The 23,750-nt window shown below is 39.1% G+C and overlaps 1 protein-coding gene across 50 annotated transcripts in view; it reads right to left on the bottom strand.

Moving 5' to 3' along the window:
* Positions 1-780: 780 nt before the first annotated feature.
* Positions 781-23,750, bottom strand: part of GPHN (gephyrin) — a 295,661-nt gene continuing 272,691 nt past the window's right edge. For 26 of the 50 annotated variants that reach the window (XM_065064293.1, XM_065064297.1, XM_065064308.1 and 23 more), the window contains 7 exons: positions 20,499-20,570; positions 11,273-11,360; positions 9,160-9,233; positions 6,443-6,507; positions 5,051-5,154; positions 3,744-3,840; positions 781-1,786 (listed from right to left, as the gene is read on the bottom strand). In XM_065064293.1, coding sequence (XP_064920365.1) covers positions 1,653-1,786; positions 3,744-3,840; positions 5,051-5,154; positions 6,443-6,507; positions 9,160-9,233; positions 11,273-11,360; positions 20,499-20,570 — 634 coding nt within the window. In that variant the 3' untranslated portion in view covers positions 781-1,652. The remainder of the gene's footprint in view (positions 1,787-3,743; positions 3,841-5,050; positions 5,155-6,442; positions 6,508-9,159; positions 9,234-11,272; positions 11,361-20,498; positions 20,571-23,750) is intronic. The other 24 variants (XM_065064318.1, XM_065064341.1, XM_065064322.1 and 21 more) reach the window with 1 other exon arrangement.

Raw genomic sequence — 23,750 nt, 5'->3', positions numbered from 1 at the left:
CAAGTTGTGTTGCTACTATTCTGAAAGCTCAGCCCCTGGAGTGCCTTTGGACATGGTGTATGTCCACCTGTCTTCAACCTTCGCAATGGCCTGTGCAGGGTGTGGATTCAGGCTGCTGCACAGCAAAGACAGTTTGGTTTTAAAACCAGCCTCAGGGGTGCCCTCTGCAGTTATCATGGAACTACAGCCCTGGTCCAACTGTGGCAGGCAAGACACAAACCAAGTTTTCTGTGCCCTCCCTGACTAAGTCTTCAAAAAATACTATAGACAAGTGTTCTGTGTTAATGAGCGGAGTTGATGGCATAGTATTTTAGCCATGAATTCCAAGAAGCAAGATGTTGTAGGGCACTGCTATGGTCTCAAACCTAGACGAAACGTGGAATTACCAAAATACATAATCTGCTGAGGGTTGAACAGTCCCAGTATCAAAAAAAGAATATAATGAAATTAAACCGCAAATGCTCTATCAAATTCCACGCAGTGCAGTACAATGGCTGTTTGCAGCTGCTACGCAATTCAGATGGAAAAGCCCCAGCGTTCTCCAGCTTCGACTGGTCCAATTGAAACCTCCCCACAGCAAATGCTGCTTCCACTTTGTCCCTGGGAAGGTGAGGGAGAGCGCTCACTCGGTACTTTCAGTTCACTCATGATACCATACACGGGGGAAGGCCCTGGATTCCATACACCACCTCCCCCTCCTTCCTGTCCTCTTCCTCCACCCCAAGTACCCGCTTAAACCACTATGGTTTTGGTTCAAACAACAAGGCTAAACAGGTGAAATTTTAAATAATGATTAAGGATTCTTTTTATTCATTTAAGTTTCAATATCATTACAGAAAATGTTATGGTACAGAGTTGTTTAACATTAGTTTTATTTCTTTGCTCATTTAATTTCCACACGAATGCTGGTAACACTAATATCTGTACAAGATCAGTCTTTGATTTTTTTTAGTTTTTAGTTCTGTACATTTTTAAATGTATTGGTTAAAAAGGCTGTCAGCACTTAAGGAAGCAATTTTTTTGTTTGTTGAAATAAAAGGTATCCAGTTACTGCCCAAGAGTACTGAGCTGGGTGGCTGCTGGGACAAGAGAGATCCCTGAATGCGCAGCGAGGTGAGGAAACCTCGGGGCTTCATTGGGTTCCCAGCGCAGCCACTCTGCTTTTGGCACTGTGCACATCAACACGAGATACAAGATAAAGAACAAGCAGAAGCTCTCTGTGAAGCGGTTATGAAGCATACTAATAAGGGAAATCCAAGTGTTGTCTACGCTAGTATAAATAAGCAGACAGCCTTGTTTTAAGAGCGTAAGTAGTTGTATCTTAAAGATGAGAAAAAACACAAGTTCTGCAGGCACCTACTGCTGTCTACTAAAAGCTACCGCTATTAGAACTAGCATTGAACACACAAAGCAATTGCAAGGAAAGGAAAAAGTTGCTTTGATATAATCAGAATAAATTTCTTTGTTAAGATTTGTTTTAAAGTTTTTTTTAAAAGGTATTTATTTAAATTCCATTTGAAATATAATTCAAGATGTTGACTATACTGATCAACTTTTATCCAAATCAGAAAAACTAGCTGTGCCGTTGCATATTACAGGATACAGTCAATGATATGTGGACATGCATCAAAGCTTCACTCTTGCTGGTGACATCATAGCCTTCCAATGACCATGACATCCACCACCTCCCCCTTGTGAAGCTCCACATACTGCTCTGTCTTTGGAGGTAGCATCAACAGTCCATTGGCACTGCGCATACTCATCAGACGACTGCTCATCTGATTCCCTGCAGGAGAGAGAGAAGTTGTTCAGCTAAGTTCTCAGTTAGTTTCAAAAGCTGCAACACACCATGGAGGAAACGAGAGCTGTTCTTACGAAGATGTTCACATTGCTGACTTATTAAAAGAGCTGGGATCTTGCCATTGCAAGGTGGATGGAAACAGAGAACTCTGTAGAGAATCAGTCAGCCTCTCGTTGCTCCGGCTCTCAAAACTCTCATTTCCTTTGCCTATTGCGTTCCAATCCAGCCTGCCACATTATCTGTACCTCATATCTTGTCATAGTAAATTGCTTTTCTGTTTTCTGCCTTTACTTTCCAATTTGTGTATCTAATTCCAATTGTACAAAGACTAAAACCAGCAGAGTCTAGAATGCTTTTAAGGTACTGTTAAAGAATAAGTTTGATTAACTGTATTCTTCGCTCTGAATAGTCTCGTGTAACAGGAGTAGCTAAGCACTAGTAGTTAAAGTGGTTGAAGCCCTAGGCCGCAAGAGCTGATGGAGAGTAAACTTTTTGATACTACTAATGCTGCTTACACAGAACTAGCCAAATCTGGCAGATGTGAGCAGAAATAACAAGGTAAGTACCAACAAAACACTTTAAAGAGAATGAGGTAACTTCAGAAGAAGGCCAGCCCAGCAACAAAGAAAACCAATACAAAAATCAAGAGATCACCAACCAGAATTAAGTGATTGAACTTAAGGACTGGGTACTGGGTGGTCTGGGTATAACTGCAGGGGGTGATCGGGGTTAGGGGTCCCTCTCCAGAGACACCCAGCTCGAGCTGTAACCTGAGAACGCAGGAAAGAGGAACTGGAAAGCTTCACTTGGACACCTTCACTCGGACTTCACATTTTTCAGGGGGATCCTAGGGTCAGACCCCTCTATAGTTATATATGGTTATATATAACATATATCACCTCAAAAGAATGGGTTTCTTTGGGACACTGAGCTTCACAACGTGTCGTGAAAATCAGAAGTATCATATTGATAGTACTGACAAAAAATGAAAATGCAATACAAAGTCATGCTGTTTAGTTTCTTGGTTTTCAGACTTCCAGGTTGACAGAGAAATCATTCCAGACAGTCTGCTTGTGTAAGGAAAGAAGCGATGCACAACAAAACAGAGTTAAACCAAGTAGGGTGTTATAGATGTAGGTAATACCTTGACTTATACCTGGAAATATGTCAGAGGCTGTGTGATCTTGGGAGTAAATGGTAAGAACTTTCTCTGAATTAACAGTAAGATGCATTTGAGCTAAGGTTTTCCCCGTGGCAACTCATAAATCGTGCTTTGTATTGAACGATTTGGATGTAGCAAAAAGACAATTAGTTGTTGAAGGACCTGAATCTCTTGAGGAACTGGCAGAGTCAGTATTCCAGCAGTATACAGCTAAAAAATATTCAAATCTAGTATTTACCTCGACTGCATCTGAGGATCCAGAAGTATCCCTAGGTGGCAAATATGACTAATAAAGGTCTTAGTCTGCTTTAAGAGAACACATACAGCCTCTGCTATCTCTTCTACTTTTCCAGTTCTGCTAGAATCATACTTCTTTTATTTGGACTGCTCCTACCTAAGCCCCAACCTGTGTTTATTTAGTACATGCACAAGAGCAACAGTAAGCAAATGTGACTGGGAGTGCAAGTAAGCACAAGTGGATGGTTACAAAAAGCGATGTGTGCACATATACAAATGCACAGGTGTATCTCTCTCTGTATGTGTACAGAGACAGGTGGTTCAGAAAAAGGAAGTTTTAATGGTTAAAATGGTAAGTCATATCATGACAGAATTTTATACCAACGTACATGTATGCATATGCACAAGTAAGTCAGCAAATCAGCCTGCATAAGGAAGGTTATATGAAAAAACGTGCACACGCTTGGTTGCTTTCAGACATATATGTGGGAAGGCAAGGACTTGTGTGAGTGTGTCTGTCAGCCTGTGTGACTGGGCACTAACCTGTACTCTGTGCCCAAGGTAGTGGTTCTTGGTGATGCCAAGTCAGTATGCACCGATGATATTCTGGGCGGGGGTCCAATTTTACATCACATGATAACTGTAGAAGAAGCAGAGAAAGGATGAGAATGTCATGCATCCAGATTGCACTGGCTATGGTATCGGAATCATCTGCTTAACTGTTTTTCCTCAAAAGCAGTCTTTTTAAAAACTTGCGTTTTGAAGTTTGATAGTGTCTAGTGCAAGACCGAAAGCTGTAGAAGGTAGAGATTGCAGTATTTAAGGGAAATACAACTGTGATATTATGGTATCAAAGTGTATGATGGAGTGTACATGCATTAAGTTGAATATTCCAAAGCTGTTCCTTTACTTTAAAGACAGTATTTCTCTGGAAAAAAAAAAAACTTTATTGTTTTTGCTCTCTGGATTACACTGCATAAAGATAAAAATTGTATTCACATTCAAAATCCTGCTAGCTCTGACAAAAGGGAAATGGCCAATCTTTGAAATGAAAAGACATACAGGAGATGGCTCACAATGGAATTTAGTGGAACACATTGGAAAATTCATGCAAAAGTGAGGATCACTCCAAATTGCTCTCTGTTTTAAAATATTTTAACTGTGAGATAAAGAAAATTCTGGATGCCTGAGGATAAGTGAGAGACAGAATAAGCAGTAAGAGAAAAGTGCATAGCCAAGAACACTAGGAAAACAATAGAAGGTAATGTGTTCCTTGGTACTTGATTTGAATCAAAAATAGAAGAATAATACATTATAATGACATGCCTTGAATTTATATTAAACAGAGTTACAATATCCATGATTGATTATAAGAGCGAAATGAAGAGTTTAAGGGATTTATATTGCTGAGGGTGGGGGTCATGTGGGTTACTTATATAAATAACTCAAGAACAGAAAGGCTTTAAGGTTTGTATTTTCTGTTGCTAATACAGAACTACCCAACTATTTAGGTAGTCCCACATTACTCTGCTTTATTTACCACAGGTTAAACCTCTTTTTTCTTCAGACAGGAAAGCATCCTTCCTGCCTGATTGGCAAAGGGCTGCCTCTGCATCTGTATATCTCGCTGCATTAGATGGCCATCTAACTCCTAGAAATTATAGGACTTAATATTACCATTGGCAGAGATCGAGAATGTACCCCTGCTTTGTGTAAACTTCCTTTGACTTGCCATAATTAGTCTAGGGCTCAGATTACCCACACAAGACAGCCTTTCAGAGCCCCAAGAGCTCTGAAAACTGTGCTTCAACATCTCGAGAGAATTTTCACATGAAGGACGACCTCCTTACCCTGGCTTTGATGATGGTGGGCCGAGGATCCAGGATACCCTGCATTTTCCTCAGTGCAGGAACAACAAAGAGATTGCAGGTGACGACGGCTGACACAGGGTTGCCTGTTGGACAAAGAACAGTTGGTGGTGAATGCCTCTTGATTTACTCTGTGAAATGCTGAAAGTGATCTCATGTTTTTATAGCAACGGGACCCTAAAGGACTCTAAAGAGCTTTCCATGTTACGTACAGGAAACGTTTCACTCAAGCGTGGAGCGGCACGTGGCGAGCGCACCTGTTGAAAGCTGCACTGTCTGGCTGACGGTGTGCTGCCACCCTGCCCTGGCCAAACTGCCCCGCGTTCCTCAGGCCCCAACATTTGCCTCTGTTCCTCCATCACCTTTTGCATTATGTCTGGGGCTGGGGCAGGGTTTACTGTGCACAGGTATGGGTCCTAGCTGACAGGGCTCTTGATTAATGATTAAGGTTTCCAAGACCTATGGAAAAATAACTTTCAATTCCCTCACAGAGTGTCAAAATTATGTACTAGTAATTCTGAGGAGAATTCTTCTGACTTATACATTTTCTGTTAACTGACAAGAGAGGTGTGTGACCAATGTCTGTTAAACACCACTTGTCTTACACATCTGGACTTCCCTAGATGTCAGTTCTAAAGCAAATACTACAATCACACAGATGCTCCATTGATTTTTCCCCTGGAAGAAAATGTACAGCAGCAACTAAAACAAGAGAGACAAAAAGCACTAGAGGTATATCTGAAAACCACCAGCTTACCAAGAATAGGATTCCTTGTGTAGTCAGAAATCCATGCAAAGCCAGAGCAATAAGAATAAAATAAATTCCTCCTGATCTAGGAGGACAGAAATTTGTAGCCAGATCTCTAAGGAAATGTTTATTCTGAACGTGGTGATTTCCAGGGCAATGCTGCATGCAGGAAGTGAAGCGATGCTGCCCTCTTTTGATTCCACAGTACGATCATGATTAAAAAAACCCAAGTCTGTGCCATATTCCTTGGCACTCTGTCCTTTTTGCCTCCATTTCAGTACTTCAGAGTGGATGCACTGACTCACATGCACAGATATTTACTGTGAAGGTGGAGGGAGCTGTAGGAAAAAAACACCCCTGTATAATACTGCTTACAAAACGCAAGGAAATAGTCGGATGGCAGAAATCATAAGGCCTGTACACTGGCAAATTCTGAGGACAGGAACAAGAAAGAACTCCTTATTATATCCCTGTAAGTTCATCTCTTCTGGAAATTTCTGGGAAGACCTTGCAGGTACCTTCCTTAGAGATGCCAACACCAGACACAGGTGCTGTGAAATGTCATTATTCTGTTTCATATCTGTAATCTATGCACAGCAACAAAAGCAATCCACAGAACATCTTACCTGGGAGTGCAAAGATTATTTTTCTTACACCATCAATATCCAGAGTTGCAAAAGTTGTTGGCAGGCTATGGAAAAAGAAAGCTATTTAATATTTGCACTAGACTCTGACTGAACATTATTATGTTATTATTTAAAACATTTGGAAATGAAAACAAAATGGGATCTCTCTCTCGCTAGCAGCAGTTCATTAGCATCTGCTGCTTATTCCACACTGAGGGTACAATCCTCTCCTCCTGATAACAGAACATTTACTTTTTCTTGGTTTTCAGCTATGAAGTTTTAAGTAGATGATTTTGCTTCTGGTGAGGAAACATCTAAGAGCAGATGAACTAGTAATCAAAAACCTACATCCTGTCTTTATGCTAGAAGCCAGTTAATGAAGAAGTAATACTGAAATGATGCAGTTACAGAGCGGTCTTTGTTTTTCACAGAAGGCTCTCCAAATTGTTTTAACATCAGTGACTCTGACTTCCTTCACTCCATTGTCTACAGCGGTGGTGACGACGGAGCAGTGTTTCAGAGGAGCCAATGCAGGAGCGCAGGCAGAGCTGCTGTCAGGTACGACCCAGCTCTGCCAGGGGAGAGCCCGCTCTGCCTGGCACAGCAGCTCCTCAGCCACCTTCAGGGACCTGCTACCAGCGCTGTGACAGTTATACAGACTGTGCAGTAATGTGATGGCTCGAGAATGTGGCTGGCAAAGAAAAGGGACTCATCCGTTTTAAAAAGTTTTCTGTATACCTATGTTAAGATCATTCGTTCACACATTAGAAATTATACTTTATAGGAACAACAATTAGGCTGCGTTGCTTGGCTTCATCTTGAGCTAACAATGATCACCTGCTCAGCAGATGACAGTTGCTGACCAGCAGCAACTTTGGAGATTTGCCACGCTTTGATCATTACTACCTAGTTTTGTATCTGCTAGAACTAATCGATATCCTGTTTTACCAGGGGAAGCTGGTGTTTGAAGTTTCTCTTTTGAAATGTCTCTAACATAACAGGAACCATGTGCCAGACCTCCAAATCTTATAACCAGTGCACAGCCTGAGGTACATAAAATCTAATTGCTAATTCATGTTTACTGGAAACTCTGAATTTTCATAAGAGATTTCAACACCACCATTGGTAAAGTCTGCTAGACAAGATGCAGCCTAACATTAGCTCGGCAACTTTCAGATCAAGCAGAGGAATGGTAAATCCCAGGCATCCCTCTGCAGTCACGTAGCACGTCAAAATACAGGAATACAAAGCAAATTCTGGCTTCACTCTTGGAACTTACTCAAGGGAATTTTTCCCAATATAGTAATCACAATTCATATCTAATGCCTTTTAAGACAAGTAATAAAAACTAAGACACATATTTGCTATTGCACTACAGCCAATGCAAATGAGAGTGTTTACAGATTAGCTGACCAATGTTTTGGTAGCAGTAAGAAATATGGCATAAAATGAAAATGGATGCCTGGGTAAAACACGATTTCTCAAAACTTTCCTGGCTAGTTATTAAAAGTTTATTGCTGTAAGTCTACAGAGGGTTCACCAGAAGAAGGAATTACATTTGCTTTCAGATAGGCCAGAACCAGAATTTAATACTCTGAATTCTCTACATCAGGTTACCCATTCTTGTTAGCAGCAGAGGCTGGAGTGCAGATCCCACATTCGGGACTTCCCCACATTGGTTGTAGCAGCATGACCAAAGCAGTGAGCAATTTCCAAGCCTGGGCTACACCCAGCACAGGAAAAAAACATACTTTTAGATCACTTGTTCCTTTTATAGAAGCAAGGTGGTGGTAGTAGCGGCACCAGCACCAAACCCACATGCAGTTCTTTACTGGATGGTATGCAGAGACAGTAAAAGTATTTGTCTATTTTCACAGCAAACAGCTGCTTTTTGTTCGGACCCCTGGCAACAAGCTATGGGCTAGAAGGAACCATGCCTCAAAGCCGCTCTTGGCCTTGTGTTACTGGGCTGTGCCAAACCAGCCTGCGAACAAACTGCCCTCCGTGGCTACTGAGGCAGAGCTGCAAACATCTTCCCGCTACTGTATTGTGAAAGGGAACTCTCCATTTTCAATACATCTAGTTTTCATTTTCCCTACAAAGCACAATTCTAGACTCATTAATTATAACAGCAGTGCTACAGCAAACGAAAGCAATGCTGAAACAGTTTTCTGAGGCAAACTAAACACATAAAGGATTGTGTTTACTTTAAAATTACTATGCTCAATATGCCAATTAGATAAAAATTCATAAATTGGCTGTCATTCCACCTCTCTCAAGAAATTGCTTGTTTGCAGGAATATGGCTTACGCAAATTTTCAAGTGAAATGAGATGCTCATTAAGCAAACCAGCAGTTAAATGTCCTTATATTTACCGGTTATTTCATAACAATGCCAATATCTGAGCTCTGTGACCACAGGGAAGACTGTGGCCATGGTTATACCATGCTGGTTTCCCCCCAGCGCCCAAACCTGATTTGCAGCAGTTATCAGAGAAATCTCTCCTATTGATCCAGAGCAATCTCTCTGTTCCAGTTAATTTCACCCATAAAGCTGATGACTAATCTGAATAGGACTGATTTTGCTTCTTTTCCCATATATATCTGCCATGTGGTTTATCGTATATTTGGAAAACTGAAATGTACTGGAGCACTCATACGGGGCATTTGGCCCAATACAGCCTCCATCTACGCTGTCCAAGTAGAAAGATTTCTTACCCTGGTTTCATAAAAACTCTGCCAAAGTGAATCTGTGCGTGAAGATCAATATCCAGCACCTGCTTAAGATAGTCCTGTTTAAATTAAAGAAAGAAAATCAATTAAGTAACATCAAAGTGGCTTACATCATTTAAGCATTCAAAGCACTTAATTAACATCAAGTGAAGATGAAAGACTTTTCATATCCTTAAAGTGCTACAGTCCAGTGGGGAATTGCCAGTATTTGAATGAATGTATTTTCAAAAAGAAGAGGTGAAGAACAGACTCATTTTAGGTGCCAAACCTGACTCCAGAAGGTCATTGTAATATATTTACTTAAAAGTCAGCTGCAGCATCAGAATCTTAGAGGACCCCACAAATATCTACTACTAAAACATTTTCTATGTCAAAGATGGAAAAAAAGCCTTTATGGTTCAAAGTTAAGACTTATAATCATCCAGTTATTTAACTTTTGCCATGGAAGCTTTCTAGCAGTAGACTCAGAGATCTCCTAGTACTTTTGATATCAATACTGTACTGTAGAAATCATAGTTTTCCAGGATACTGTAATTATTGTAATTTCTTGGGGACATGGTCTAATTCACAGTGGCTGGGTTTAACAGTCCTTAGAAAGGAAAAACTGCTTGTGGTTTGTGTGTTCAAGTTAAATGATTTTGCATTAACACAATTGATCCAGTTATTAAAACAAATTGAATTACTTGTTTAGTCTTTATTGCTATCCTCAGAAATGTGGTATCCTGTCTGTTGTGTTTAGTGATATTAAAGACACAGGACATAACAGTCAGCTGTGAGGAAAGACTTTGGAAGCAGTAAATCTGAAGCTCCCTTGCAGTTTTCCCATCTTGTGTGTGTGTGTGTGTTTGTTCAAATACTTGGAAAGCAGCAACTTTTCTCAGCCAGGCATGAATTCTCAATTACTGATTGCACTAACCCCGTTTTTACTTTATATTTACTTTTTGGATGTTCACAGTTATTTCATTAAAACTGTTGAAAGCTCAGTATCAGAGGAGTAACCATCAGTGGAATATAGAGCTTTCTGACTTTATGCTGTTGCCTCAAATTCAGACTGGGGATAAATTAGCCAGAAATGCCTGTCAGACCATTCAGCAGTCCAGTCACTTCCCCGTGTTCCTGTGTCGCCACATTCCCAATTTAAAGACCAGCACTTGTCCTTGATTGTTTTTCTGGGAATACTGAGGACAGTAACGGGATTGAAAGTAATTTGCACTGGTTTAACTGGTTATCCATTTTCACGATGTATCCAACAATATGATTTCTACTCAGAAAAGTGACAAAAACAGCACTCATGTTTGCCATCTCCTAATGACTGTTTTTAGTATCTGTTAATTATAAAAGGAGAGATGTTTCTTTTACCTGCCAAACTCACAGATTCAGCCTGGGATCAAAAAGTAATCTGAGTTTTCCTTCGCATAAGTCATGATTAATAAATGTCCTGCAGGTTCATCTACGCCCCACCAGCATCTGTGTATCCCTATTTTCTTTGATGGTTTTGGCACAGGGGTTACCAACAGGAACTCAATCAACAATTCTGTTAATGATTCAAAAGGCAAATATATCAGCTCACTGTGTCTCGTATGTATTGCCTCTGTAGGACTATCAGGCGCAAAATGTGATAAAACTATTTTTGTAACAGATAAAGCTTTGGCGTATTCAGGAAACAGATCTGCTGAGTAAGAAAGAGCTATTTATACACTCAGGTTGCTTTTCGAAGTACATTCAAAGTAGCTTTATTCTATCTACATTTTACCTACTCTATGAACTCAAAGAAGTCTGTTGCCTTCATGTGCTGTTAACCAAGCACCTTCCTCATCATAACTACCTAAATCATTCCTTAAATAAAAACATATCTGCAAATCACTCACATCACAAAATCTTCCCTGTTGTACCATGTCTACTTTAGTACAGTAATAAGAACAAAAGGATTGAGGATAGCACAGAAGACTATTTTCTTAATTAATTCACATTTAAGTGTTCTAAAAAAAGTAAGATCCCTTTTTAGTAAACATTCATACAAAAGTAGAAGCTCTGATGACAGACTCTGGCTTGAAATTCTTACATATATTGTAGCAAGTCATACTTAAATTTAGCATACCTTTTCCCCCATAGATACACCTCCTGATGTAATGATCACATCAGCACGGCTGATACCCTCATTCAGTGCATTCAGTAAATCATCTGGGCTACAGAAAAGAACAAGCAAGCAGATTAGCAGCATGGAACTATTAGCAGTTGAGTGTGTCTGTGTGCACACATACAGATGTACACACACACACGTATTTTAAGAAAGACACAGCGCCAGGATAATATCTTTTCCTTCTTCAGCCTCCACACTGCTCTATTCAAGTCAAGAAACGCAGCCTCATTAAGTGAACACACTGTTTGGCACCTTTCTCTCTGAAAGCTTTGCAACAGGAACAGTGGGATACTTTAGGTTGGGACTGAAGACCACTAATACAAGTGTCAAAAAGTATGTAATTTGCACAATTGGTCACAATACAAATTATGATTTAGATGAGCTGACAGGGCTATATAAAGGGACCTGATACATGAAAATTACTGGCCACCAAGCAGGCTGCAGTGCTACCGGTCTAGCTTATTTGGTGTGTGCAGAAATGGGGGTAAGGCTCATGTCAAACTTCCATCAGTGAAAAGTGTAAATCCTTTGTCTATGTTGCCCATTAGAGGGCTCTGCAGCAAAGCCAGCTGTACATCTGCTTCATCTTGAAAAAACACAATCCATCCTGTTCAAGGGTCTATTCACCTTCACAAGAAGCAGTGTAAGGGGAGCTGCGATGTTCCTCCATACAAAGAGTATAACTATGAAGGCGAAGGATAGAAGCTGAGTATATTTCAGTTTTGGTGTCTCTGAAGTGGGCATTAGCCACCTAACAGCAGTGCTGATGCTAACAGAGTCTCAAGGCATGCCATGGAGAAACTCAGTTATACAGCTTCTACAAGACCATAGGAATCGGAAAGAATCTCCAATATATTAAACACATACATTGCATTTAACATTTGTGAACTGACCAGAAGCTGACCAATTGCTATGACTGTATGTAAGGCTCCTTCAACAGTATGTTTTTACTTTAATGACCCTGAAAGTTTTCACGCAAGGCTGTTCCTTCTTAGAATGCAATTGAATGAATGGGCAATAATGCCAGTGATTGTATAAAGGACTTCATCTGGAATACAGCACCTCAGTTAAATACCACACTACAATTACAAAATGACATTATGGGTTATCAAGGCTTTGCAGGCTGCAAATGGCAAGCGGGTTATCCTTTGGGAACTTTGTCTATATTTCACTAAAAACCAGAATCACTGTGGTTATTTTGGGGTTTGAACTGAAAATGGGAAAATTAGAAATACTATGCAAGTCCTGGCTGACCTTTCAGAGACCAACAGAAACTGTGTGTTTCAAAAGGTCTCAGAAAGAAAAATCCTTTCCGCTGAGCATCCTGTCTTTGCCCATGGTTTAGTGAAACAGAAGCAGCAGTTCGCATTACTTGGTGCTGTGTGCACTGCAGTCTACGTGACACAAGAAACACTGCACGGCTTCACTAAGTAGATATCTCAAGTGCATGCAAACCCTTCACATTCCTCATCTCCTCACCCGAGAGTCCTTAAGTGTCCTTTACCCTGGTTAGGCCTTACAGGCAGGAATACTCAAGACCCTTTCTCCACCATGTCCAGTGACTGATGCAGCATCTTCTTTGGCATCCCAGTGTGGTTACCTTGCAAAACTTTTCTATTTGTGTTGGGTTATATCCACTCTCCAAAGTCATACTGCTTTGTAAGAGGTAGGTAACAATCTACGGCAGACAGAAAGGCAGATCGCTGGTGCCATAGCGTGGGCTGTAGTCAATCAGACAGAATTATATACTGCTGTTTTTTAAAGGGAAACAGGGCCTGCAGATATTATGGCATGCCTCCATGACTTTTTTTTAAGGTACTGGGTATCCTGGATACCCTAAATGGCCTATAAAGAATGGCTGAACTCTGTTTTCTTTGGAAGAAAATATAAAACATACGGGCTGAAGAAAAACCACTCCTCCTTTGCTCTTTAGGAAACAGAGACATTTTCTCAGCTGCCCCTTCTGAAATCTCAGGATAATTTTATCCAAAAACCAGCATAAGTCTTTCCTAGTTGAAGGCAAGAGGAAAGAAGCAAGTCTGTTGTTGGCTACCGTCGGTGTCGTGTTCAGAACCAACTGTTCCACGTCTAAGTAATAATCTGTATGCAATATGATATTGCTTAAGATTATGATACAGTTTGCAATAGGAAAAGTCTCTCAAGATCTAAGTATTCCTTTGCCAATAAGGGTACAGATTGAAATGCAGCAAGGAAAACTCACTCATTACACAGGTCAATGTAGATCGTTCTTGAAGCCCAATGACACGTGCACACTCACTGCACTATCGCTAGGCTGACGCTGCTTTCAGGATATTTTTCTCATTAGGTTGCGATGTGGCTGAAGACCTTATCTGGAGCTTGCTCCAGGCTGTTTCATTTTATCTTGCTTAATTATTTAGAAGTTATTCATAGGAGGAAGACCACCTGTCTGGACACATCCTAATTCTGGATTACGAAGTGTGCTTGCTTTTGGTTGTGGTTTGAGAGTAACGGAAGGGACAGTAAAAAGCAAACAAGTCTATATTTAACTGTTGTTGAAGTTTAATAAAATGGAACTGTTCCTACTTCTGTACCCAATATATACACATGATGTGTGTATATATATATATATGCAAAAAAAAAAAAAAAGAAAAAAAAATATATATATAAAATTAATTTAGAAAGGAATAAAACCCAACCAAACAAACCCAAAATATGTCCAAACTCACAGCAGGTGAGGGCCCAGTTCACACCTGTGTTTATGAGGGTACCATACCACTGGAATAGTTCACCATAGGGTTTTTTCTTTACATGTCATGTAAAAAGTTGAAGATTACTGGATGTGCTGCACTTTTTTCAGCATTTCCAGTAGAACAACTTGTATAATATATCCCTTTCTTTACCATCTCTATAATGCAAGGCATTAAAAATTCTATCTCTGTAACTCTTTCCAACCAATAGCACTCTATATCCTCTTTAGGTAGTTGCAAAATGCACTGAATTCTTCCAAAATGAAAGATGTGATAGAAATTCTATTGTAATAAACTGAATGATTACATTAGTTTGTTTTTGTTTTCTAAAGAAAGGAGACATTTACAGAATGCCTTTGCAGAAGGCTTCTCTCTTTTTGCCATATGTGGCACATTTCTTTTTGTCACTCACATCTGTCAAACTTTCTGTTCTACTTCAGGCTGGTAGTTCCAAGACTCTGCAATTAACACAAAATGCTCCTTACAAGAGTTAGCTACTGAATCTTCAATCAACATCGTAGCAAACATTCTCCTTGCCTTTAGTGGATTTAATGCAGAGTTATCATTCAAATTGCATATTAACACATATTTGGTGTAATCAGATAACAATATACTACTACTAGTTTCATTTGTTGTATAACAATGAGCATCTTCTCCTTTGGACTGACAATGCAAAGGGAATAAATAATTGAAGACTACTAACTTCTGAAAGAATAAACAAAATAACTTTGGCATTTGAGCATAACAGGACAAGATTGTTTTAAAAGGCCTGAGACAAATCACCATGAAGCCGAGAAATAACACTCACTGTCTGAGCAGGTACAAATCAGAAGCTATATTCTGAAGCCCTGGGCATTGCTATGGGCAGGATACTGGATTAACTAGATTAATCGTCTAATTCACTATGATAAATCCTTTGAAATGTCTTGTAAAAGTACCATTCTTGGATATTTTTCCTTCAAGGACAGAACTGTAACAGGTGCTCAAATATAATGGTGAATACCTTAATCAATGTAAGTAGATTTTGATGGGAAGTCTCATTTCCAGATAGCAAAACTGTTTCATTTGGTGATTTTCAAAGTCAGAGTGACATTGTGCACAAGAAGAGAGTGTGCTGTTCTAACATGCTGCTATTGACGGAAAAAAATATTCTCTCTATGTGTTTCAGATCATATCACAGCATTTTCTGTAAACACAACCAAGAAAGTTTGTTTTATAAGGATTACATGCAACTTATGAAACTCTTCATATAGGTAAGTAAGCACAAATCCAAACTTTCTCTCAACAGTAGAAACCTCCATCTGCAGCAGATTGTGTCTGCACAAATATTATGTGTATTGCACATACATTTTTGAAGCTGCAGACATCATGCTTTGCATAAAGAGTCCACGTAATTTTAAATATATCTTAATTTTCTCTGCTAATTTTGCCAGTCTGATAAACAGTATCTACATTATTACCTCAATTTGCTGACCCTCTTTATTTAGTTTTATGGAACAGAATGAACAGTACAATCTAGAAATGAGTGGGATGGTATCTGTTGTGCATAGCATCCACGAAGCAGATGCATGACATTGCTGTTGACACGCCACTTGACTTCATTAATTTGAAGAGAGGGCTTGCAGGATGGCAGTACACCAGAGCAGGAACACCTCCTGGATTCATGAAAAATTCTGATTATCAAAGCTACTTTGTGGAGAACAGTTATGCAGTGCTTGATTACTCAGCTGCCTTTGAACTGAAGAGATACACAGGAGCTTAAAAGCTTGAACAAGAAAATGATGTAAGCCTCATTAAAACAGACATCAGCCACGCAGAAGATTTTTTCCCTTTATCTCTCTCAAAAGAAATAGCTAAAGTACAGTCAAGACCAAAGAATTCTCTATATTTGAAGTGCTGTTTGGAAGTACCCTAAATTACAGTGTAATTTTTTTCTTTCAAATAGAAATCAGTGTATGTTAATTCACTTCTGTTGATCCTATTGTTGTGCTTCACTATCATTAATTATAAATCTGTTAGCCCTTTCTGTGATACAACCCCTAACACCAGCAGTTTGATACATGCAATTAAACCACTCAGTTTAATAATTTAATTTAGGAAACAAGTAACAAAAAATGGTGATCTGCATCACCTACCACTCTGCAGTAAAATGTGTGATCCCTGTAAAATCAAAGTGGAACATTTTGTTAGGACAGACTTATCAAGCCGTTGTCACAGTACAAAACCCATTGTTCACTAATAATTTCCAGGACCATTTCCACCAAGTTCTTTGCCACAGCAGCCTCATTCATTCAAATTAACCACATTACCTGACAGTCATTTCCAGTCCTGTTGTTCACTGCTATATACAGCTATTACTGTTGGGTGACTAATAGAAACACTTGCGATTGCTGTACTTTTCTACGTATCAGTTCAGGCTTTTATAAACCCAGGTCTTCTGGAAACCTGTACTTGCAAAATTCATGCATGCAAACCACCACAGTCAGAACCTGAAACCTGAGTGCTTTACAGATAACTTGGACACAGATACAGAAAGATATGCATGCAGCATAATGCACCAGATGCATGCAGAAGTGTCTATTGTGAGTACAAAAGCAGCGCTGGGTAACCTTTCTTGCCTATTGTTTTAATTTATTTGAAAGCATCTCAAGTATTTCAGTTATATGCTGAAACAACTACTCCGTCAGACGTGATTTCTCACAGATTCAGAGGAGCTACCGATTCCCGGACACATAATGAAAACTCAAGTGCTGGGAGTGACCCTACACTAATCACACTAAAGACCAAAGCAGACCGGCTGCTCCTCTAAACCACAGCAGTTACTGTGACTTCAAAAGGCTACGTGCTGTCTGTATGTACCCTGAGTCTAGCACATGCTGGCCATGCCTACACAAACTGGCAACAGTGGTTTGTGCTAGTTTTGCATCTTATGAGGTCTCTTTTCCGCTAAACAGATCTCCCAGAAGAAGAAAAGACCTAAGGTACAAGGACCTGCTAGAAATTCCCCTTGTATGCAAATATTCCAATCAAGCCTCTAGTTCTATATCAGGAAAAAAAACCAAAAACAACCACCTCCAAAACAAGAATTTACCAAAGTAAAACTTTCATCAATACCATAAAAGACTGTACTTATTGTATTCGGGCAGAGATCTCATCAAGCTCAATGACATTTCTGTTTGAGGAAAGATAGGACATGGATTTGATCCTTTATGATTAACTCTCATTTTTCTTCTTGCGCTCTTTCAGTTGAGGTGACAGATTTCAAAACGAGTAGATAAATGCATCTAGGCATAAAAGACAAAGTCTGTCACCTACTTTTCACCTCATGGCCAAGAGGAATATTTTGCATATCAGTAACTAGCAGGATGCAGAATAGTGAACAGATGCCATATCTGGTTTAGCCAACTAAAACCAGGCTTCTGTAGAATGCAATATTGAATGTATTTCAATGAATGTAATTCAATAAATGAATATTTGAATGCCATAGGAATCCTGTGTTTTGACTAGGATGGTGTTCTAAAGCAGAAGATCTGATTTTGATGATGTCTGTAGGAACATATGGGCACTCTTCTGAAACTGTGTTTGTTTCAAAATTCTCCAGTGCATTTCATCATGTTCTCATAATGTTTCTTCTACCTTCTGTGGTATTTCCCTGGATCACTTTGAACAGATGCGATATGTTTTCCCTAAGAATACAGGCCAGCTCATGAGGAAAGCTGGAATAATTACAGTAGCTTTTGGCTTGTTCAACACAACTATGTAAGCTTTGTCTATCTGATAGCAACATAAAAGAATTTGTCTTTGTTACTTTTTGCTGCTTCTTTCATTGATGCTGCTGCAAATAAGAATCCTGTTTTGCAGAGTATTTTTTCATGTTATATTTATGAACTCAGAGAGACTTTGATTAGAGGTCTTCCACTCTGTTGCTGAAGTTAGCATGAGATCTGCCTAATGCCTTCAACTTTTTCTCTGTATTTGGGTGATAACATATTTTACTCCATTGTTCTCACGAAGTGTTTCGGAAGACTCCCACCCATACATATGCCAGAATGACAAAAGACCAGAGAGGTCAGAAAAACAGATACCTATGGGAGTGCAAGAGGAAAAGGTCCCATGTTGTAGAAGCCAGGTGCTTATGTACTATGGAGCACAGTCCTACATGAAGGTATTACATTCTTGATGGTTGGGTCCTGTAATGCATTCTCCTCTGCTGCTTGCGTATGTTCATCTGCAAGCATTTGCTTGTGAATTGTAGTGATTTTCTTTCAGCAACGCTGAAAGAATAGGACCAAAGCTTTGATAACAATTGTCTTAGGTGCTGTGCCATTGTACTAACCTGTGGGTACTATATCTGCTCTAAATCCAGGCTAGTGTGTGTCCACTGAATGTAAGAAGTCTGAGAACAGCTTGTTTCCATTAATTAATAAATTATTCTCAGCTATTTTACTAGCTGAGGACAATGAACTTTATCCCAATACTTACAAAAAATCCATCAGTTTTCCCAAAGAAGTTGAATGGGATTTTACTGGTAAAGCTAATGGCTTCTATTTCATCTTCCTTGTTATGAAGGAAGTGAAGTTATATGGATTCACTGAAAAGTTTTCACTTTTGGAGTGGAAAATATTCAACAGTTGTAGCTGTGTTGAAATAATATGACTGAAGACTACACCGCCCAAGACAATAATCAATGGCAAACACACTGTTGATCAGCAAAGATGACAGTGGGTCTGAAGAGTAATTAGTGCCAGTTGCTTATAGAAAACAAATAGTATTACAAAATCTGACACATGGTGACATGGTATTGTTATCACAGAATTTCTTACCTTTTGATTTTGCTTTAGCTTCAATTTGAAGTAAATTTAAATAAATTTCAAGTGAGTTTTAAGTCAATTAATTCCCCTGTAAACTGGTGTAATTGCTGTTGAACTATAGTATGGACGTCTCTACAACTGGCAGAAATGCAGTCCCTAAAGGCAATGCTTCAAAATTAAGGTTTTATCTGTAAAGCTCCACCTTTTACATTATCATCACTTCATCACTTCGAATAACCCCTGTCTCCAGAAGAAAAATGACTTGGAAGCCACGAGTCAGAGACAATATAAAAAAGCCTTTTAAAGTCCCCTGTTGTCAGTCACGACTGAAAACTAATAGTTATTTTTTTAGAAAATGTCAAATCAAATATGACACTGATTTTTTGTTTACTAAAACACAATACTAAAACACTCCAAGAAGAGTAAACTACAGTTAATTAGAAATAGGTGAAGGAACAGAAACTTACCCTGTTTGAGACCAGCAAGTCAATTTTTTGACAGGTCTCAGTCAATGGAAGGAACTAGAACCTCATTTGTCTCTACAATGCTGTACTATATTCCTTCAAGCACAAAGATGCTTTTAGCGTAAGAAAATGCCTGTTGCATTTTCTCCTGCTCTGGAAGCAGAAGCTTCTTCTCACTGCTCATGCTTTGGGTAGCAAGGATTTATGCTAGGGGCTTTTTCTGTTGATGTTTGTCCAGCACTGCTTAGAAGAGCCCAAATGCTCATTGAATGTGTCATCTAGATTCAGGCTGTCAGCAATGCTATATGAACAGACTTGTATGAGGTATTCCAAGTTTATCACCTGCTGGTAGATTCTGCATATTAATCTAAAATGTTTTTAAAACTGCAGGTTCTTGTAAGCTAACAGCAGTTAAGTTTTCTGGGATGTGTAGAGCACAATGCAAGATTCTAGTGGGTTGATCTCTTTAGTCATTTAATGAGGAAAACCTAGATTTATGACAACATGGCTTCAGCATCAACAATCAATTGCTAAACAGGAACAAGTCTTTTGAAGGCTAAGGATATGGCAGATCAATTAGTAATGAGTACAGACACTTGTTTTTCTTGTCTGCAAAGTAAATTTTAAGCAATAACTCGATCCTCCAATAGGTCCATTAACATCAGTGAGGAATCTCAGGTGACTGAAGTTTTCAGGTACTAGCCTTCAAGACGCTTTTCATTACTTTTCTGCCTCTTTTAAATTCCTCCAAGAATTGAACTATAGCAACTAATTTTTCTGTTTTTTACTGGAGAAAATGCTGGGTGGTTTACTCTTCCTCTGTTATCACTCCTGCCCCTTTGGTCTGTCTGTGATAGAACGTTTCTTCCTAATTTGCTCTATTTTTTAAAAGGGAAAAGCCTTGATGGCTAACGATGTTTGCTGCTACTGACTGGTGTTCTTGGTGTTAACAGAATTTTAGTTTTATCAGCGTTGTGTACGTCTACAGTGCACTGATGCATAAGAACTTATCTGACAAGGCAGTGTTATTTAATGAACAGCATAAAACACCATTTGCTTCTGTATGGCAACCATAGGTAGAATCTGTGCTCCAGGCTCTGTACTGACAGACACCTGGTCACGCCTGCCTGTGAGCATGCATGTGCCTCAACATCCCAAGTGTTTTAAAAACGGTGCTCACCCATCTGGTAGGCCTGTCTCCGCAGTGTTCTGGAAGCTCTGTGTCTCTTCTTCTTTAAAAACATCTGGCTTCCTGAGGGTAAAGGAAGCAGAAGGGGTGTAATAAAGAGCCAGGGAAGGAGAGGGGCTCCTGGGGTGGAAGGGAAGTTCTGTGCCCAGCTGTGTCTCCCTTGGTGGCTCAGAATATTCAAAATCATAATGGAAAACGCTGCTTCTCTGCAAGGCCAGGCAATGGGAGAGAAAGGGATTGCACGGGAACACCTTTCTGTTCTAGTTGGGCAGGCTTCTCGCAAGGATGAAGAGTCAAGCTATGGAAGGATTCAGGCTTAGCTGGGCATGCCAGCAATGTGGGGCTCATCTTTCCTTGAAGAGTCTATGGAGAAACCTCTGTACTCTTGTCTTCCAGACAAAGCAAAATGAAGTGTCAGGCACCACGACATTTTGGAAGGTGCCTTCCCCACAGATAATGGGAATAAATTTGGAGAAGGGCTCCATTGAAACATTTTTACTCACACTTTCTAGCTTATTTGGGAAACTGGTCTCAAAGGCATATTAAATGTCACCTTCTTGACTGCAATGGGGAAAGGGTGGTATTTATCCTAATTTTCTATCTCCATAGTCAATAAAGATGCCACTTCATTCATGAGAAGCTTCATACCCAGTTACCCTGCTATAACAGGCAGGATTAGAAAAATTGTCCAAAAGCGAGCAAGTTACTGCTATCAGGACATTATTTAAAACAATTAACGTTATGCTATGAATTCCTATTTTATGAAGACAGCATTTCTTTTTACATATACTTCCTCCAAGTCAGTTTTGCTGGGAAGAAATAATTTTTATATAGTGTCCTTAGTAACAGAAATATGAAATAAGCTGAAGTCTATGTTTTTATTGTCTTAAATGTAAAGTGTAAAAAATGTTCTTTTGATGTGAAGATTTATAAACAACTCTTTTAAAAAAATCAAATATGTTCAAGATTGAAATGGACCAGGTCATGAACAGTCACTGTGCAACTCTTGAGCCCTTCCCTCTTTCCAGCTGGCTGGACTGTTAACAACAACAAAGTTGAACTCCCTCAGTTGATCCTGCCCATGGCAGCTGCAGGCAATCACTTCTGGGCACACACAGATCCCCTCTGACTGCAGAATGGGAGGAGAAGACTGGACCAGTTCGCCTGCGCTCTTGTGAGCTTGTTACACACCGACACTGCTAACATGAAATCTAAAATCCTCCTTATCACCTTGTAAATCCACACCTGGTTTCTCCTCACAGGTCATCACAGAAGCATATTAATGTTGTTTGGAAGTCATGGAAATACATTAAAACTATTCAGGTTAGAAATCTGGATGTCCACTTCTTTCTGACAGTTTTCCCAAGGTTGCCATTTCCTAAAATGGCTTCAAGTCCCTCATTTGTTCTTCTTTGCCAAAGAGCCAAGTCAGTCTTTGTTTCTCAAAAGAGGGTCACTGTGTCAGGAAGTGACATAAAAAAAGACTTCAGATTTTATAAGTGATCCCAGTTTCTAGTCTACTCATCAACATTACAGACAGCAGTCTCAAAAATTGAGAACTTTTTCCAACAGGGTGCTGAACTCTAAGAGTACATTCACCCTCACAATGTTCTTCTCCAAGAAGGCAGACTGAAACTACAGATGTTTCTGAACAGCACAATGAATTACACAGCGGTAAGGAAATCAAAAGCATCTTGTCAAAATTTCTAGAAAGTTTTAAATTCATTTGAGCATCACATACTAAAATAGCCAAAGCTCTGACTGGCATTTTGTCTTTAGAGATCACTGATGCTGTGTTATTTCTGCTGGTACTGGTCTTTCGAGTTTATGCTTCTACTACATATTGTCCTTTAGTGTAATATGAAAATTAATTTAATTCTCTGAAGTAAGAATTAAGAACTTTGTGACAAGGAGAAATAATTTTAATACTTTTGTCTGATTCGGTATTTAATATAGCCTGGGAATGTCCCTGAACATGATTCTGTTTGAACTGTAGAACACATTTAAATAAAGATTCAATCTTGCTTTGAAATGAATATCCATCAAAGCATTTTATATAGTTTCCTAATTATTTACTGTCAAAATTATGCTTTATCTACAGTCTGAATTAGTCTAACTTTAATATCTAGCCATTGCTGCTGAAATAGAAACTTTATCCAAAGTTTATTCTCCACGTGGCTGGGTATTATTGGAAAGTAATCAACTCACCTTGTAAGAATACCTTTGTTGAACTAAACAGCCTGAGTTCTGATACTGTTGGAGTATATGGTCCCTCTTTTATCCACTTAAAAATTTAATGGTTCTCCTCTGAATTCTGTACAATATACTATTTTCTTCTTGTCCAAGGAATACAAAGGTAAGGTCAAAAATAACCTTCTACTTTTACAAGAGACTTAGCTCTTTATATATATGCTAGAACTTGTATTTAGCAGATTGCTTGGTATGATTCTTAAATCTTCACCTAAATCTTTACTTCTCAGGATATAATCCTTCATCCTTACATTCTTTAGTCCTATGGATATCAATTTGTACTTGGCTGTATTAATAATATACTAATAACCAGTTTTATAAGTGATTCTTATCACTGACACACTGACCCATCTTCAACATTCACCAGTTCTTACATCTTTCTGTATCTACAGCCTCCATTAGTTTTAATTATTTTCTTCTAGGGTATAAATGATAAAATTTCAAGCCTCAATACTTTCTCAGTGACTTAGGAACCCAAATTGCTATATATGATGCTGATATTAAGGAGGCTGAAAGTAATTTAAATGAATGACATTTTGGCTCCTGAAGCTCTCTTGTAAGCAGAACTTATGTCTCCAAGTATTTTTTTAAATGTTAACATATGCCTCAATAATAGACTTACAGTAGTTTTTATTTCCCTCCAACAGATACAGCTACAGATTCCTTGTGTTTCCAAACATAGGAGGATTTTCATAGTGTTCTATCCTCTTTATTATTTGCTGTTTAAGTGTCATGTTCTACTACTGCACTGTGATTCTATCAACGCTAATTCAGGAAGAAGCTCATGCTCGTGTTGAGGACAATTGTCAGAATGACACACTATTGTGCATTAGCTTTGCACCCTTCACCTCTACAGCATGAAATTTTATTACCTGTCACACTATGTAGTTTCCTACTGGTACAGTAGATCCCCTGGACGTGCAAGGATCCCCTTTTCACAAGTGTTTTTTTTTACCTCTGTTTTGGCTCAGATGTTTCTTCATGTTTTCTGAA

The sequence above is a fragment of the Columba livia genome, chromosome 5 (assembly GCF_036013475.1).
Source record: "Columba livia isolate bColLiv1 breed racing homer chromosome 5, bColLiv1.pat.W.v2, whole genome shotgun sequence".
NCBI lineage: Eukaryota > Metazoa > Chordata > Aves > Columbiformes > Columbidae > Columba > Columba livia.
The sequence above is the reverse complement of the archived record's forward strand: the minus strand, read 5'-3'. Positions and strand labels throughout refer to the sequence as shown.